Genomic DNA, 19,657 nt, shown 5'->3' with positions numbered 1-19,657 from the left:
CAAAAGAGAATATTCAAATGGCCAATATGCATAAGAAAAGCTGCTCAATATCTTTATTCTAAATGCAAATGAAAATCATAATGAGGTGCCACTACACATCCATCAGATTAGCTGAAGTGAAAGATTGGCAACATCAATGTTGGTGAGGATGTGGAGCAACTGAAAGTGGCTGCAAATTTATATAACCACTTTGGAAAACTATTTGGCAGTCTTTACTAAAGTGAAACACCCATGAGCCTTATGATGCAGCGATTCCACTCCTAGGTACTTATCCAAGAGATATGAGGGCCTATGACCACCATAAGACATGTTCAAGAATGTTCATAGCACCATTATCATAACAGCAAAAACCTGAAAGCAACACAAATTCCCATCAATAGGAGAACATACAAATAAATTGTGGTACATGTATATTATGTAGGAAGTACTACCCAGCTATAAAAAAGAACAAATAATTGCAACATGCAACAAGGACGAAACTCACAGATATGATGAGTGAAAGAAGTGTAAAAGAGTATATACTGTATGATTCGATTCATATGAAATTCACCAATAAGCAAAACTAACCTATGGTGATGAATTCAGAATAGTGGTCATGAATGGGGCCAGTATATACTGAGAAAAGGCATGAGAGAGTCTTCTGAGCGGTTCTATACCTTGACCCTGATGGTATTTCTATGGGCAGCATATATTTATAAAACTTTATTCAATAGCACACTTAGGTTCTGTGTGCTCTACTGCATGTATGTTTACCTCAAGGTAATACAATAAAAAGAAAATATCACCTATAGCATAGTTTAAGGGCTAATGATAATGTGTGCAAAATAAGTATAAACAGACTAGGAGTACATAAGGACTTGTCGTGGCCCCTGACTACCCTCCACCTTTTTTTTTTAGAGTCACTGAGTGTTCCTAATCAGTCACAGATGGAGAAGAAACACACATTAGCTCTGTAGCCCATGGTAGATAGGGCTTGATGCAGCTTCTATTGCTTTTAGGTCCTAAGCTTATGCAATGTCAAAAGAAATATATTTTTGTTTAAAAAAATGTGGTGCAGTGGTTAAGACTCTGCGCTCCCAATGCAGGGGGCCCGGATTCAATCCCTGGTCAGGGAACTAGATCCCACATGCATGCCGCAACTAAGGAGCCCGCCTGCCGCAACTAAGACCTGGCACTACCAAATAAATAAATATTAAAAAAAGAAAAAAATGCAGAGCAGACATTTTTCCTCTGATGTTTTAAAATAGAGACATTTGTTTCTATATGCTATTAACTGCTATAATATAACATCTACCAGCTTATTTTTTCTATCAAGAGAATATAATTTCTTGTTGCACCATCATCATCCTACCATGTCATTTATCAGTAAATTAATATTTGGGCACTGTATGTATGCTGTAACTCAATACAACTGTGTATGTGCGTATGCCTCATGTATCTTTATTTCTCAACCACAAACAAGCAGTTGGCATTATACTGCAGTTACAGAACTACTAAGTTTCAGAGAGCTGGCTAAGGTCACCAACTCCAGGTTCAACAGTTTCATGGGTAATAATATTGTTGGCAATTTTGTGAGGTCCGACCAGTCCCCTGCTCGGGGAATTAGTTAGCTCCCGGGTCCTGTCTCAGCTTCTCCAGTTTGTATGGTTCAGACCATTCTACTCTTTAAGTATGAGGCGGATTGCCAAATCACAACTCCCAGGCATCCTGCAAAATAAGCAGGTCACCTTAGGGGCAACCTTTACCCACTCAAAAATTCACCTCACATTAGCAGTAAGGATTTGGCACCACCCCAAATCATTATTTTCCTTACTCATAAGTTTAAGGCATGATACAATTCATGTTTGGTGGCCCTTCCAACGCTCCTAGAGAGGCCATCTTCACATGGGGCCTCCAGGACTCATGTACCCGTGACCAGGCACAGCAGCCACTCTTGTTTTCAGTTCTGCCACTAACGTAATTCCTCTATATTTCCCTGCGAGTGTCAGACACCAGTGCTCAAGCCTCCAACTACAGGGGTTACACACTCAACTCTCCAAGTCATCCTGGAGGCCCCTCGCTGGGTCTGAGCAGGAGGAAAACCCTGTCTGCTCCCCCCTCACTCTGCTGAGTGCTCACACACAGCCCATCAGGCTCTCCTCAATGTTTCTCTTCACAAATCCTCCCTCCTCTTCATAATTTGACCCTTTTTTTAAAAAACATCTTTAATGTGAATGAGAGGTCCATGAGTCTGGAGCAGCGTCAGACATTTACTTTATAATTACATTCTGCATTTTCATCCAGCACCTCACTCTGATGTACAGCATTTGTGGTTGGTATTGGACATCCTCAATCAAAACTTCAATATTCACCTCCTGTTATAGTAACTTCAGGTTGAACCGTATGAAATTGTTGATTGTTCACAATTTTTGATCTAAAAGAATTTCAATTTCATATGGTTTGAACTAACAATTGTATTCAAAATAGGCTTTTTAGAGAAATGGGACTTTAGGTTGGAATTGAACAAAAGGGAAAAGTGAATTCTTAAGTGAATACCCAGGCAAATACTAAAGCACCTTCTGCAAAGCGTCTCACCTTGGCTTTCAGATCAGCACACACTTCCTGTTGCTTTTTCCTATCCTTAACCAACATGTTTTCCATTTCATGAGTTGCACAGGCCTCGGCCACTGTCAGCACAGCCTTCTGTATAAAGTCTCTCCTATTCTTACTCCAACTTGCTATCAGGATCTTTCGCTGCTCCTTAGCAAAGCGATATTGGTCACAATATTTTTCATGTTCGACCTGAAAAGGTAACAGGTGGTAAACGCTTATGAAACTGAGCCTACGCTTTATGTCATTGTTACAAAAGTGAATAAAATGAATTATAACCAATGATTTTGAAAAATAAGGGACAAACATCTTAATAGTAAATACAACAACCAGGACCAAGTACCAGTCCCAGCGTTCTGAGCCCATGGCTAACTGGTGACTGAGGACCAGTCATTAAATGTTTTTAAGTTTTATACAGGATGGAGTCAGACCAGACAGCCCTAAAACAACTTCTACCCCTATATAGCAATGAATCTATGAGCAGAAAATATGATTTCCCCTACATATAATTTCAAAAATACTCCATCTTTAAATCAGCTTTGCTGTATTAACAGTGACTCCAGGTGCTTCAGTTAGATATATGCTAATAAACATTAAAAATTGCCACAATAATCCTGAAAACTCAGTTTGCCCTTGATTACTGAAACAATCAGATGTTCAGACATCTAAACTTGAAGTATTTATAGCAATGACAGTAGCCCTTCCCATCCCACACTCCTGAGGGACATGATATTCTTACATAGGTACCAATAGTTCCTGCTGCCAGTGAATCCCAACCCTGGGAGATTTGAGTCTTGAGGGAAAGAACAGGACGGGAGATAGCCTGAGTAGTTCGAAAAATCTCTGTAGGTGATTCTGAAATACTTATATAGAGGTGTGTCTCCTGCAATTGAGAGTCAGTGCTCTAAATAATTCTTTATTTTGCCAGTATAGACCACATCTCTGAATTTGATACATTACTTAACCCCTAAGCGATGTGAGAAAAGAAGCTAGCGAGCAGCATAAGGTTGGTCCTACCTAAAAAAAATAACTTAGGTATGGTTAATTAAGTACATAATGAAACGGGCTATGGCTTCACTGAAACCAAATATCAGCTTCTAAATTCTGTTTGGTAAACTTCTTAGCTTTATTCCCCTAAGCCAAGAATATGCTTAAAACTTGGCAAACATTAAGGAAGTATACACCATGCAGAAATGCATACTAATTATCCCAATGTAAGAAGTAAATGCAAAAATCTTTATCATATTAATAGTAGGCAAATATAAAAATCTACACAGTTAAAAATGACAGCTGGTCACAGAAGCAAACAGAATCTATAGGGAATAAAAAGAAAGATCTAATTTAGTAAATTAAGAGTTTTGTAAAATCCAGAATGAATTATTATATAACATGTTTTTTACACAACAAGGATTTGCTATAAAATAAAGGTCAGAATTAAAACAAATAATTGGGTGGGGGTTGGTGGGTGGGAAAGGATAAAAGAGGTTGGTCATACTAGTTGTGTGGCCTTTGCCTCAGTTTCTTCACCTGAAAAGTAAGGATAACTATAGTACTTCTCTCATCCACTGTTATGTGCATTACAGGAGTTTACACATGACTGAGATAGGATAAATTCTATACACGTTAGTATTGTTACTTGCTTGATTTAAAACAATTACAAAATGCTGGGTATGTGATAATATTTTATAGCATGGCCTATTTAAAAGGTAAGAGTCGGACTTCCCTGCAGGCAACATGGGTTCGAGCCCTGGTCCGGGAAGATTCTACATGCCGTGGAGCAGCTGAGCCCGTGTGCCACAACTGCTGAGCCTGCACTCTGAAGCCCACGAGCCACAACTAGTGAGCCCACGTGCCACAACCACTGAAGCCCACGTGCCTAGAGCCCGTGCTCTGCAACGAGAGGCCACTGCAATGAGAAACCCATGCGCCACAACGAAGAGTAGCCCCAGCTCGACGCAGCTGGAGAAAAGCCTGTGCACAGCAACGAAGACCCAGCGTAGCCAAAAATAAATAAATTTATTTTTTTTAAAAAAGGTAAGAGTCTATGCATGTTTGTTTACATATATGTTTTAAAGTGAGTTACTATGAAATTCACTGGTGACATGGTAACTTCTGTTTCCTTGTCTATGTTACCTTGTCCACTAAAGAATGTAACCATAACTTCCCAGGGAAATTTCAGCCAGGACTCTGAGTTATGAATTTGGGGCATTTGTGTTTAGACCCGTCTAGGGGGATCAAGTGGAGTTGTGGTGGGGATGGTGTAGGTAGGCACCAGCTCCCAAGGCAAGTGTTGGCTTCCCCACGACTAGAAGGACTGAGGTGTGGTAGGCTGTGTGAAGGCAGGAGCAGGCACCCCATTTTCAGGCAAGACTCAGAGATGGCAGAACCTCTGAAATGGGCAGGTGAATGTACAGACACCTGGAGGTCAACACTAGCAGAGCAACCCAGGGGACCATGGTGAAGCTCTCTGTGGCAAGTAAGCCACAGAAGAGTGAACGTGGCCAGAGGGATCTCCCACCTTTTTATGCACCACACTGACCCGAAAAATGGTAGACTTTCAAAATATAACCCTATTATTTTCTAGAGTGCAGAAAAAAAAATCATTTTAGAGCACCATTTAAAGTATATATATATTTTGCTCAATAATTATCAATCATTAAAACAATTTAACTTGCCAGCATATAGGGTCCAGCACTCACCAAATCATGCCTCGATTTGTGAGGAAAATGTCTCTGTAACATGTCCAGATACAGAGTCCTTCTGCCACTGAGATCCCCAGGATACTGATCCACAAGAGCCTGGTAAAACCAGTGGTCTTCATCACTTAATTGGAAGTTTCTGGAAGAAATAAAAATGTCACAACACTTTAAGCAATCATGGAGTTTGAGGGACCTTAAACTGTTTAAGCTGTTAGTGAATGATGATGATTATATTAAATAAAGACTTTTTAAAAAATACATTAGCCAAATTAAATGTCTCCTATAGAAAAAGTTCTAAATTATAACACAATGGGTTCTTTCAATCCTTTATTTGGTCTTGCCATGAGTTTCAGGAATAATTTGAAGAAGTTTAACAATGAGACATAATATTTTTAAAATATTTATTCTATCTTGCCTACAACAATATTTTAAAAATTATGACCAATGAATGAAATAATAAATTATTAACTCTACAGATTAAAAAGGAATTTTGCTAATTCAACAAACTTCCTGTTTCTAGACTGGAGGAAAACACAAATGTAAAGAGTCAAATAAACAATACACAAAGGAAACCAAGGCCTGAGGAAGGCACATATTAAGGTTCACTTTAGAAGTAAGTCTAGGGACTCCCCTTGTGGCACAATGGTTAAGAATCCACCTGCCAATGCAGGGGACACGGGTTCGAGCCCTGGTCCAGGAAAATCCCACATGCTGTGGAGCAACTAAGCCCACGTACCACTACTACTGAGCCTGCGCTCTAGAGCCCATGAGCCGCAACTACTGAGCCCGCGCACCACAACTACTGAAGCCGTGCACCTACAGCCTGTGCTCCGCGACAAGAGAAGCCACCACAATGCGAAGCCTGTGCACCACAAGGAAGAGTAGCCCCCACCTCACCACAACTAGACAAAAGCCCACTCGCAGCAACAAAGACACAACGCAGCCAAAAAAAAAAAAGTAAGTCTAAAATTATCTTTTATTTTACCCGCTCATCTTCTTGCTTTGTGGAGGTAAGACTAGATATTGGTAGTAAAAAGATAACCAGTGGCATTAAATTTCAGATCACTAAAGAAATCATTTGTAACAGGATCCCTTCACGTCACCTTCCCAATAACATATCCATCATGCTCCAAAATACCTTTTTTAGTTCAGAACTTTCCGAGGTACTGGCCTGGTTTGTGTATTAGCAAAGCCCTATGCAAAGTAAAAAGGTTACAATATCAGCTTGAACTCTAGACTGAATTAATGTTTCTTTATTATTCTGAGTTTATTTGCATATCATCATTCCTGTTTAATAAGTTGGAATAATCAAATACAGATGCAATCAGAGGGAATATTATTAGCAACAAATATTTCTTTGATCCAAGATGGAGACTTGCTATTGTTTATTTCTATCATTGGCCTTCTACTTTAAAGTTAGTTGTGCAATTTAAAGAATTTTTACAGTATGTCCTCTATGCCCTTGAAAAATATTTGACAATTTAAAACAATAAAAACCTCTTTAAATCAGTGACACTAATGGGAATTCTACCATCCTCATCCAACTTACCCAGTTTCTGTAAAGTATTTCATGATACTGATAAGTAGCAAGAAAGAAACAAAGTTATTTTTCAAAGAAGATAACCTTCTCTAACAGCTCTATAATAGGAAGAAAAAGTGGGCTGGAAGTGTTCCATTAGGAAGAAGCAAACTCTACATTTCTTCTGTATGACATGATAATATATTGCAGAGAAAGAATTTGAGATTTCATTCATTGAACACATTGAGTGTTTGGGGTCTCTCTGAATCAGTTAAGCCAAAGGCTTCTGCAAATAAAGCATCTCAAATAGGAGTATTAAGCCTGGAGAAAGGATTGCCTGAGTGGTTTTGGCATTTAAAACACCCTCAAGTCTTCAGGGACAGTATCTCAGGTCCTCTCTCAAGGAACTCATTTCATTCATGATAACATAAATGCATTTTAATAGCAGAGTTAGCCACATTTCTACATGGCAAGCAATCAGAAAAAGGAATAGACCCAGAGTCGATGTCCTCATTTATGCTTTTAAACTGTTTCTGTAATCAAAGGGACCTGAATACAGTTTGAATTTCCATCTTTATTTGATTACAAGGATAGACGTGTAGGGGTGTATGTGCTGGGGAGGAGGAAGCGACAGAATCTAGGTCCAATAAGCTCTCTGTTCTTTTAAATTGTCATTTATCTATATAAAGGATGCTGTTGGTGCCAGGCTAGATCACCTTGATGAGCTAGAATTCCTATCTTCAAAATGCTGGTAATTCACAGATGTACCTTCCTCCTCTGAAGAACTGTCCTGGGCTAGATGGGAACTGCCTCACCCAGGAGGCTATTCTCCCACCACCTTTCAGAGCCAACCTCAACCAACGACTGGCTGACATGGGGGTACAGAAGGCCAGGCCACTTGCCTCAAGATGAGACCAACTCTGTGATGCCATTCGTGCTCCAGAGTTTCACTGTGGGAGCAAACTGTAACCTGTTTCCATTGAGATCTTCTGCCACAGACATCTTCCCCTCCTCCATCCTGCTTCCCTTACCATCCTTCTCCTGAGAGCACTGCCCAACAAATCACATGTTCTTACAATCCCTGTCTCAGATTTGCTTTTACAGAATTGACCTAAGATAATCTATGAGCAACCTTACCCATAATTGTCAAAAATTATTTAAATTCTTTGGCAAATGGAAAGGTACTTCTAAGCTAATTGTTTTGATGATCTCTCATACTGAATTGTGGTGTAAGATTGTGGCTATCCTCAAAGTGCAGATAGCAAACATTTACAAAAATGTTTTTTAAATAAAAGCATACATTAAGCAGTGTGCATTGCTATAAATAAACATAGCAGCAGAAGAATTTGTGGTACTCAGTACATTTTTATACATTGCATGAATGTATTAATTAGGTACCATTTTAGTGACAACATTAAAACCACTTAAACATATGAAGATAATATAACATTAAAACTACATATTTCAAACCAAGTATGATATGAACAATGATCACATCCATTTTGCTCCTATTGATTTTGGAAACCTCACATCTCAACAGCTTTTTCCAATTACCACAATTACACAAATTGTAAGTCATTTTTCTATTAGATGTAGGATAAAAACGAAAAACATGCTTATAAGAAATGATAGGGCTTCCATGGTGGTGCAGTGGTTGAGAATCTGCCTGCCAATGCAGGGGACACGGGTTCAAGCCCTGGTCTGGGAAGATCCCATATGCCGCGGAGCAACTAAGCCCATGCGCCACAACTACTGAGCCTGCGCTCTAGAGCCCACAAGCCACAACTACTGAGCCCACGTGCCACAACTACTGAGGCCCGTGCGCCTAGAAGGCAGTGCTCCTCAACAAGAGAAGCCACTGCAATGAGAAGCCCGCGCACCACAACAAAGAGTAGCCGCTGCTCGCCGTAACTAGAGAGAAGGCTGCACGTAGTAATGAAGACCCAATGCAGCCAAAAATAAAAATAAATAAAATTATATTAAAAAAACTTTAAAAAAAGAAATGATAATATAAATACTCACAATATTATTATTTTAGAGTACTTATAGCAATTTCCAGAGCTGCTGGCTTAAATTTTGAAGCAAATATTCACATCAGCAACACTATTGGCAGAGTCATGCATCTCCATTAGGATGCTGTCTGTGAGGGAGAAAACTTCCACCACTATATATATATATATATATATATATATATATATATACTGAGTCTTCTGGGTAGTAAAAATCTAAGATGAATATTCAAACATGATAGCCTCTTCACAATAACAAAGTAGCCATTTCCTACTTGGCATCTAAGATAAAATCAAATTTAACGTATCTGAATTTCTAAATTCAAATCTGGACATTTATCTTTTCTAACCTTCATCTTTTCATTGTAGAAAAAAATATCTATATAAAATAGCAAATTATCCTAAAATTTTGTACTTAAAAAAATATCTTCAGACAAAAGATCTTTGGTAGGTCTCTGCAATTTCCATTTTTCTGTCCATCCAAATTTTCTAATTTAAAATGTTTCAGGAAATTTCAGCCTGCAGGAGGATGAGGTATTTATTGCTCAGTCCTTACCCTCCATCCCCCACTTCCAATTGAGGTCCACCAATATCATTTCATCGTGATTTCCTAGGATATGAGACAAAACAGGTAACTCAGAAAAGGAGGACAACAGGGCTGTGAGAATTCAACGAGACCAAGGCCAACTGTCTCCATAATTCTACCTGTTTGAATCGTTACAAAAATCCTAACCTGACTCACAATCAACTTAACTACCAGTTTTCTTCATAATCGTGTTAAACCACTTCCCCAGGGTTCTGGTTCCGTGACATCAAAAGACATTTAGTGGGGTGGGGGCAGCCAGCCATGGCAAACAGCCCATGTAGGGCAACAGGTACCTTAACAGCAGGGACAAGTCTATGAGACTAAACACTGTGTATTCTAACTGGCTGAACTTGTCTTATATTTTCTCAGAGTGAAGGGGGCTTTCCAGCAAAATGGCAATTAGGGCCTCCTGATGCTAGCCGATGCAGTTACCAGCATCTGATGACTACCTTGACTGGCAAATGGCCATAGTGAATCTGGATTGAAGAAAAGCTCTTGTCTCTTCAAGTGTAATGCTATCAGGGGAGTGAGCCACTGGTGGAATAATGTGGATAATAGATGGTTCTGACACAATCTGCTTGTTTGGCAGCATTGGGTCTGACCCTCTAGAAAATACAACTTGACACCACTTTTCAAAGTTGTCTTTCCAAATCATACCCATCCAAACATTGAATCTAATCAGCCTGGTTCCTGAAACTGTCTCCCCAGCTCTTCACCACCCCACCCCAGGCCTATTGTCCAAACACAAATCTTTGATTTTCAGCCTGGTTTACAGAGGGCCCTCTGGCCGCAGACTCATTTCTGACCAACAGAATCGGCTCCTTAGATGTTGTTTGGGTATGTACATTGTCTTCCAGGAGATCATTCCCATTTAGCAGTCCTCACTCTCCTGGCTCCCCAGGCTCTGCCCAGTTTACCTACTCAGGTGGGAGTTGACAGCCAGAATAAAGTGGGCTCTTAGGAGTATGGTCAAAATCCACTGAATTGGGCTTCCCTGGTGGCGCAGTGGTTGAGAGTCCGCCTGCCGATGCAGGGGACACGGGTTCGTGCTCCGGTCTGGGAAGATCCCACATGCTGCGGAGCGGTTGGGCCCGTGAGCCATGGCCGCTGAGCCTGCGCGTCCGGAGCCTGTGCTCCACAACGGGAGAGGCCACGACAATGAGAGGCCCGCATACCACAAAAAAAAAAAATCCACTGAATTGAAGAATCAACAACAACAACAAAAGTGGTCCAGAAGATAAAGCCAGAACTTGGACCAGCATCCAAAGCCGCCTTCTTCTGAGGGGTGACAGGAAAGTGAAAATAGGACCCTCCAGAATTTCTTAGAGGAGAGTTTAGGAATGAGAATCTGGTCAGAAGAGGAGGTTAAGTGATTTATTTGGAAGCTGCAATTGTTATTTTCATAACAAGCACTCTGTATCTGCTTTTGTATCTGTTTTTACTTAGATACTGTTTAAAAGTAGTTTGCATGGAAAGCTGAATTTTTTACTTAGAATGTGTATTTTTTGGAGGTGGAGTAGCTGGGATGGTGACAATACACCTAAACCATCTTTTGTGCCTATCTCCATCCACCACTAGTTTTAAGAGGCAGTATAATTCCTAGTGGAAGTTTAGAAATAATATGATCAAGATAAAACAGCTTGTTAAAAGTAAAATGTAATAGCTCAGCCATCCCATATGCTAGGTTTTAAATAATTATATTCATCACAAGAACTGTAAGGAAAAGGTAATTGTAGCAGACATCACCTCTACTCTTGCTCCTGCTCACCATAATCCTGATTTTATTCAAGATTTACCACCTTCCTGTACAGGCCCCCCACTTCAGGGTAAGTGAGCCCCATTCCAGCCCCAGGAGTGAATCTTGACTGATCTTAAGCCATTCACAAACATCTGTTCTCAAGCTTTCCGTTCCTCTTCCCAGTGTTCGATATAATCATGGACAAAAGGCCCAAAAGGCCACCGAAATGGGAGGAGAAGTCTTCTGGGGGCAAAGGTTTCCTAGCTCTTAAAACAAGTCACAAGGAAGAAAAGGTCCCCTTCTGCTTCTGAGTGTGGCAGTGTGGAACTGCTCTAGTTGTCTGGCAGAAAGTCATCTATCTACCCTGCAGGAAGGCAGGGCAAGAGAATGCAGAAAACTAGGCCTTGCTGTGCTTGGACTTCTCTACCTCTATGCTTCGAATGAAACAAGAAGTCGCTTTATTATTTATGTTACTTTGACTTGGGTTGGGTATTCTCTTACTTTCAGCTAAAGATATCCTATTTGACAGCTGAATGGAAGAAAAATGACTTTTTTAAAAGTCATTTTTTTTAAAAAAGTAGCATCCTAATATTGCTTTGGAAGGAATGTACTTCCTAATATTGTAGCATCCTAATATTGCTTTATGAAGAATGTAGAGATGCAGATCCAATGTGGCCAGTGACCAACATCTACAGTGACACTCCTGAGCTGACTGGGAACAGAGAAGTGTTTAACACCAAAGGCCATTTTTAAGACAAAAAAAAAAAAAAGAAAACCAAACAAAAACAGCTCAAACTCAAACAAACAGAATCGGTAAAGAAAAGATCATCCACAAACACATTATTTGCTCTAATTAAAAAAAAAATCCTATTGAGCCAAAATCTGCTTCCATGTACCATTTTACTCTTCACTTTTGGGGAGCAAGAATATTTTTAGGTGCAATAAAGTTGAAGTGAATAAAGTTACTTTATATGGATATTATTACTCAATTTTCCAGGTTCAAAAGCAAAAATAATAGAACTGGCTTACTTCTTTGGGATGGGATGAGGAAAAGTTTAATTAACAATTATGAGGGCTTCTGAAATTTTAATTGCTACATAAAAACACTTATAATATCACCTCAAACCAACTACCAGTAATCATTAAGAAACTGTAAGACTGGAATATAAGAATGATGGTTCTTTTTCTTAGTTTGTTTTTTCTTAGACATTAACAATGTTCAACTTTATGTTCTTTTATAGGCACTAGTGTTGGAAATAAACACACGCCTGTGAGTGTGGTGATTATAATTTCCTACATTACTAGTTCTCCATAGTCTCAGTTTTAATGATACAGTTTCCTCAAAGGATTATATTTACCCACAGTTGGACTTCAAGGTATAAGGAGTAGGAAAAACTTGTTATTAATTATTGACTTGATATATAAAGTAAGGTATTATAATTTCTCTCATGTAAAAATTTGACAATCCTGTCTATAGAAATTTTAATCTTGTCTTTGCTTATAGTTACACAGATTTTATTATTTAAATAACAAATTCTATCTATATCATCCAGGTTTAAAAATAACATATATCAATTGTGCTGGACACAAATCTGTCAAGCTGCTATGTTTTCATTTTCTCCAATCTGATTTACTCAAGATTAATTTGATTTCATATCCAGCAAAAAAACAAAAACCTCTCATAAGTAACTCTCACTCCATCCTGTAAAACCCTGATTTTTCAGTCTCCTGAAGTATTAAAAATGTATATTTATGCAACATTACACTGTATAGTTTCTATTTGAGGCAATTATATCAAGAAGGCAGTTGTGGGCTACAGTGATCCTAACAATAAAGCCTGCTGAACTAGAAATTTATGGCCACTATTCTTAGATATACTTTTCACAGACATTTAAACAAACATAACATATCAATAAATACACAGACTGAGTTATTAATTAAGCAAAAGCAAAAATCTAAGACTAATTTTTGGGATATCCTGCAGAAATTGGACCCATTTTTTTTCCTTGATAAAATGTATTCCACCATAGTCAAGAGAATTTAAAATATACTTCATTCCCACAACAAACGCAGAGTAGGTTGAACAATCACCAAGTGTGGCTTTTAGTTCATGATCATAAAGTAATTAAATATTTTCAATGATGTATTTAAGAGAAAGCTATGAAATACACATGACAAAAAAATAAAATCACAGTCTGCAATTATTACCTCCCCAGAAGAAATACAAATTCCCAGGTAAGGTTGGACAATCCATGTTGGAATACGCCAAGAGAAAATGGGAGTTGCAGTGATCAAGGACATTGCTTGAGGGGGTCATGTAAACAATGTGACTAAGTGAACACATTAGTGTTCAAATAATTATGCTCCTGTTTCTGAGCACTTCTCCCCTTATTAACCACCCTTGACATACAATCAGCCCAGATCAGAAATGTAGAACCTCAGACTGGACATGACCAGGCCCTGAATCTTTCCAAAAGTTCTGAGAATACATTCTCAGAGAAAAATGCCACCTGCTAATCAAAGTGTTTAAACTTCCTGTAACTTCATCAAGTAAGCAAATGTCAGTGGTTTATTATGCTCCTTTCCCCGTCCTTCTTCTATCTTTTATTCACCAAGCAAGAGTCACATATGTAAGCATATGTTTATTCAAATATTTTTTAAAGAAAATCATGTGAGAGACATAGAAAACAAACTTATGGTTTCCAAAGGGGAAGGTGGGGAGAGGGATAAATTAGGACTATGGGATTAACAGATACACACTACTATATATAAAATAGACAATCAACAAGGATTTACTATACAGCACAGGGAACTATATTTGATATCTTGTGATAACTTAAAATGGAAAAGAATCAAGAAAAGAATATAGATATATGCATATATATGGATAAATGAATCACTTTGCTATATACCTGAAACTACCACAGTATTGTACATCAACTATACTTCAATTTAAAAAAAATAAAAGAAAGAAAATCATGTGAGGCCACTCACTGTTTCCTGAATGCTGGCTTCTAAGGCTGGTTTTTATCTATTTCATCTTTTATCTTTTTGCCAATTCTGTTGGCAAAACTGACATAAGTACAGGGTCAGAGCTATGCTATATAAATACTGAAAAAGAGAGAGAAAGAGAATATGAACAAGGCACTGGTGATATTCACACATGATAGCCATAGCCAATACCTTGACCAACAAGTCCAAAAGATGAACCAAATGATAGCCTGTTGGTGAAAGTATAAATTGTTTCTACCTTCCTGGAAGGCAATATGGCAATACTCTCAAAAGCCTTAGAATTTTTCATGCCCTTTGGCCAGCAATTCCATTTCTAGGAATTCATCTAAAAGGATTAACCGTGGGATTACTCAAAGTATGGTGACAAGGTTTTTTATTCCAAGGTTTTAAAACAAATATCAAAATACGTAATACGTATATATTTGCCCAAAACCAGGAAATGGGTTAAATTTGTGTGGATGAATTATAACAATGTATCATAATACCATGTATGTAATAACAAATATGCTGTAAAGAATATTTAATACAGTGACTTAAAACATAGAAAAAGGTTGGTAAACATTTATAGAAAAAATGAATAATATTGGATCCAGTTCACAAACTGGAAAAACAATGGATAGTGTAGAGTATTTTTTCATTTTTATGAACAATATACATATATCTGAAATGTACAAAATGTTACCAGAGGATATCTCTGGTGTTAGAAACTTAGATAAGCTTTTAGTTTCTTCTCTTTGCTTGCCTCAACTTTTAAAAAATTTTCTCTAATAAATGTAAAGAGTTCTGTATTAAGAGAAAAAACAATAAGGGAAGTCCATAAGCTACTAATCAGTTATTTTGAAAGTTACTAAAAATTAGGTAAATTCAAATAATTTAGTTGAAAAAGTACAACTTTGGGGTGTTAGCAATGTATACACAGAGGGACAAAATTGTTAAAAATCATTGTGGATTTTAGAGAGGGCAGACAGCAGAAGCAAGAATAACTACAATCCTGCAGCCTGTGGAACAAAAACCACACTCACAGAAAGATACACAAGATGAAAAGGCAGAGGGCTATGTACCAGATGAAGGAACAAGATAAAAACCCAAAAAACAACTAAATGAAGAGGAGATAGGGAACCTTCCAGAAAAAGAATTCAGAATAATGATAGTGAAGATGATTCAGGACCTCGGAAAAAGAATGAAGACAAAGATCTAGAATGTGCAAGAAATGTTTAACAAAGACCTAGAAGAATTAAAGAACAAAGAAAAAGAGATGAACAATATGATAAATGAAATGAAAAATAGACTAGAAGGAATCAATAGCAGAATAACTGAGGCAGAAGAACAGATAAGTGACCGGGAAGACAGAATGGTGGAATTCACTGCTGCAGAACAGAATAAAGAAAAAAGAATGAAAAGAAATGAAGACAGTCTAAGAGACCACTGGGACAACATTAAATGGAACAATATTTGCATTATAGGGGTACCAGAAGGAGAAGAGACAGGACCTGAGAAAATATTTGAAGAGATTATAGTCAAAAACTTCCCTAACATGGGAAAGGAAATAGCCACCCAAGTCCAGGAAGCGCTGAGAGTCCAATACAGGAGAAACCCAAGGAGAAACACGTTGAGACACATAGTAATAAAATGGGCAAAAATTAAAGACAAAGAAAAATTACTGAAAGCAGCAAGGGAAAAATGACAAATAACATACAAGGGAACTCCCATAAGGTTAACAGTTGATTTCTCAGCAGAAACTCTACAAGCCAGAAGGGAATGGCATGATATATTTAAAGTGATGAAAGGGAAGAAACTACAACCAGGATTACTCTACCGAGCAAGGATCTCATTCAGATTCAATGGAGACATCAAAAGCTTTACAGGACATCCCTGGTGGCGCAGTAGTTGAGAGTCTGCCTGCCGATGCGGGGGCCGCAGGTTGGTGCCCCGGTCTGTGGGGATCCCGCGTGCCGCGGAGTGGCTGGGCCCGTGAGCTGTGGCCACTGGGCCTGTGCGTCCAGAGCCTGTGCTCCACGGCAGGAGAGGCCGCAGCACTGAGAAGCCCTGTACCGCAAAAAAAAAAAAAAAAAAAAAAAAAAAAAAAAAAAAAAAAAAAAAAAGCTTTACAGACAAGCAAAAGCTAAGAGAATTCAGCAACACCAAACCAGCTCTACAACAAATGCTAAAGGAACTTCTCTAAGTGGGAAACACAAGAAAAGGACCTACAAAAACAAACCCAAAACAATTAAGAAAATGGTCATAGGAACATATATATCGATAATTACCTTAAATGTGAATGAATTAAATGCTACAACCAAAAGACACAGGCTCACTGAACGGGTACAAAAACATGACCCATATATATGCTGTCTACAAGACACCCACTTCAGACCTAGGGACACATACAGACAGAAAGTGAGGGGATGGAAAAAGATATTCCATGCAAATGGAAATCAAAAGAAAGCTGGAGTGGCAATACTCATAACAGAAAAAATAGACTTTAAAATAAAGAATGTTACAAGAAACAAGGACGGACACTACATAATGATCAAGGGATCAATCCAAAAAGAAGATATAACAATTATAAATATATATGCACCCAACACAGGAGCACCTCAATACATAAGGCAAATGCTAACAGCTATAAAAGAGGAAATAGACAGTAACACAAAACTAGTGGGGGACTTTAACACCTCACTTACACCAATGGACAGATCATCCAAAATGAAAATAAATAAGGAAACAGAAGCTTTAAATAACACAACAGACCAGATAGATTTAATTGATATTATAGGACATTCCATCCAAAAACAGCAGATTACACTTTCTTCTCAAGTGTGCATGAAAAATTCTCCAGGATAGATCACATCTTGGGTCACAAAACAAGCCTCAGTAAACTTAAGAAAACTGAAATCATATCAAGCACCTTTTCTCACCACAACGCTATGAGATTAGAAACAAATTAAAGGGAAAAAAACGTAAAAAACACAAACACATGGAGGCTAAACAATACGTTACTAAATAATCAAGAGATCACTGAAGAAATCAAAGAGGAAATCAAAAAATACCTACAGACAAATGACAATGAAAACATGATGATCCAAAACCTATGGGGTGCAGCAAAAGCAGTTCTAAGAGAGAAGTTTATAGCAATACAAGCCTAGCTCAAGAAACAAGAAAAATCACAAATAAATAGTGTAATCATACACCTAAAGGAACTAGAGAAAGAACAATCAAAATGCAAAGTTAACAGAAGGAAAGAAATCATAAAGATCAGAGCAGAAATAAATGAAATAGAAACAAAGAAAACAATAGCAAAGATCAATAAAACTAAAAGCTGGTTCTTTGAGAAGTTAAACAAAATTGATAAACCATTAGCCAGACTCATCAAGAAAAAGAGGGAGAGGACTCAAATCAATAAAATTAGAATGAAAGAGGAGAAGTTAAAACAGACACTGCAGAAATACAAAGCATTCTAAGAGACTACTATAAGTAACACTATGCCAATAAAATGGACAACTTGGAAGAAATGGACAAATTCTTAGAAAGGTGTAACATTCCAGACTGAACCAGGAAGAAATAGAAAATATGAACAGACCAATCACAAGTAATGAAATTGAAACTGTGATGAAAAATCTTCCAACAAACAAAAGTCCAGGAGGAGACAGGTTCACAGGTGAATTCTATCAAACAATTAGAGAAGAGCTAACACCCATCCTCATCAAACTTTTCCAAAACATTGCAGAGGAAGGAACACTCCCAAACTCATTCTATGAGGCCACCATCATCCTGATACTAAAACCAGACAAAGCTACTACAAAAAAAGAAAATTACAGACCAATATCACTGATGAATATAGCTGCAAAAATCCTCAACAAAATACTAGCAAACAGAATCCAACAACACACTAAAAGGATCATACACCATGATCAAGTGGAATTTATCCCAGGGATGCAAGGATTGTTCAATATATGCAAATCATCAATGTGTTACACCACATTAACAAATTGAAGAAGAAAAACCATATGATCAACTCAACAGGTGCAGAAAAAGCTTTTGACAAAATTCAACACCAATTTATGACAAAAACTCTCCAGAGAGTGGGCATAGAGGGAACCTACATCAACATAATAAAGGCCATATATAACAAACCCACAGCAAACATCATTCTCAATTGTGAAAAACTGAAAGCATTTCCTCTAAGATCAGGAACAACACAAGAATGTCCACTCTCGCCACTATTATTCAACATAGTTTTGGAAGTCCTAGCCACGGCAATCAGAAAAGAAAAAGAAATAAAAAGAATACACATTGGAAAAGAAGAAGTAAAACTGTCACTGTTTGCAGATGACATGATACTATACATAGAGTATCCTAAAGGTGCCACCAGAAAACTACTAGAGCTAATTAATGAATATGGTAAAGTTGCAGGATACAAAATTAATGCACAGAAATCTCTTGCATTCCTATGCACTAATAATGAAAAATCTGAAAAAGAAATTAAGGAAACACGCCCATTTACCACTGCAACATAAAGAATGAAATACCTAGGAATAAACCTACCTAGGGAGACAAAAGACCTGTATGCAGAAAACTATAAAACACTGATGAAAGAAATTAAAGATGATACAAACAGATAGAGAGATATACCATGTTCCTGGATTGGAAGAATCAATATTGTGAAAATGACTATACTACCCAAAGCAATCTACAGATTCAATGCAATCCCTATCAAATTACCAGTGGCGTTTTTATAGAACTAGAACAAAAACTCTTAACATTTGTATGGAGACACAAAAGACCCCAGATAGCCAAAGCAGTCTTAAGGGAAAGAAACGGAGCTGGAGGAATCAGACTCCCTGACTTAAGACTATATTACAAAGCTACAGTAATCAAGACAATATGGTACTGGCAAAAAACCAGAAATATAGATCAGTGGAACAGATTAGAAAGTCCAGAGGTAAACCCATGCACCTATGATCAAGTAATCTATAACAAAGGAGGCAAGGATATACAATGGAGAAAAGACAGTCTCTTCAATAAGTGGTGCTGGGAAAACTGGACCGCTACGTGTAAAAGAATGAAATTAGAACACTTCCTAACACCATACACAAAAATAAACTCAAAATGGATGAGACCTAAATGTAAGACAGGACACTATAAAACTCTTACAGGAAAACATAAGAAGAACACTCTTTGACGTAAATCACAGCAAGATCTTTTTTGATCCACCTCCTAGAGTAATGGAAATAAAAACAAAAATAAACAAATGGGACCTGATGAAACTTCAAAGCTTTTGCACAGCAAAGGAAACTACAAACAAGATGAAAAGACATCCCTCAGAATGGGAGAAAATATTTGAAAATGAATCAACAAAGGATTAATCTCCTAAATATATAAACAGCTCATGCAGCTCAATATTAAAAAAAAAAACAACCCAATCCAAAAAGGGGCAGAAGACCTATATAGATATTTCTCCAAAGAAGACATACAGATGGCCAAGAAGCACATGAAAAGCTGCTC

General features: G+C 37.8%; 1 protein-coding gene and 1 non-coding gene across 6 annotated transcripts in view; both read right to left on the bottom strand.

Annotated features, from left to right (window-relative positions):
* CCDC148 (coiled-coil domain containing 148) overlaps positions 1 to 19,657 on the bottom strand; it is a 266,526-nt gene that overhangs the window by 122,345 nt on the left and 124,524 nt on the right. For all 5 annotated transcript variants that reach the window (XM_027130903.1, XM_027130913.1, XM_027130922.1 and 2 more), the window contains 2 exons: positions 5,289 to 5,427; positions 2,575 to 2,781 (listed from right to left, as the gene is read on the bottom strand). In XM_027130903.1, the coding sequence (XP_026986704.1) occupies positions 2,575 to 2,781; positions 5,289 to 5,427 (346 nt within the window). The remainder of the gene's footprint in view (positions 1 to 2,574; positions 2,782 to 5,288; positions 5,428 to 19,657) is intronic.
* On the bottom strand, positions 1,678 to 1,830 carry LOC113605355 (U12 minor spliceosomal RNA). The gene has a single exon (XR_003427173.1). It is a non-coding gene; the product is annotated as a U12 minor spliceosomal RNA (small nuclear RNA).

Source organism: Aethalodelphis obliquidens, unplaced genomic scaffold, assembly GCF_003676395.1.
Source record: "Aethalodelphis obliquidens isolate GAN/ISIS:26980383/991018 unplaced genomic scaffold, ASM367639v1 scaffold2, whole genome shotgun sequence".
Classification (NCBI taxonomy): domain Eukaryota; kingdom Metazoa; phylum Chordata; class Mammalia; order Artiodactyla; family Delphinidae; genus Aethalodelphis; species Aethalodelphis obliquidens.
Note: the sequence above shows the minus strand (reverse complement) of the source record. Positions and strands in the feature narration are given on the sequence as shown.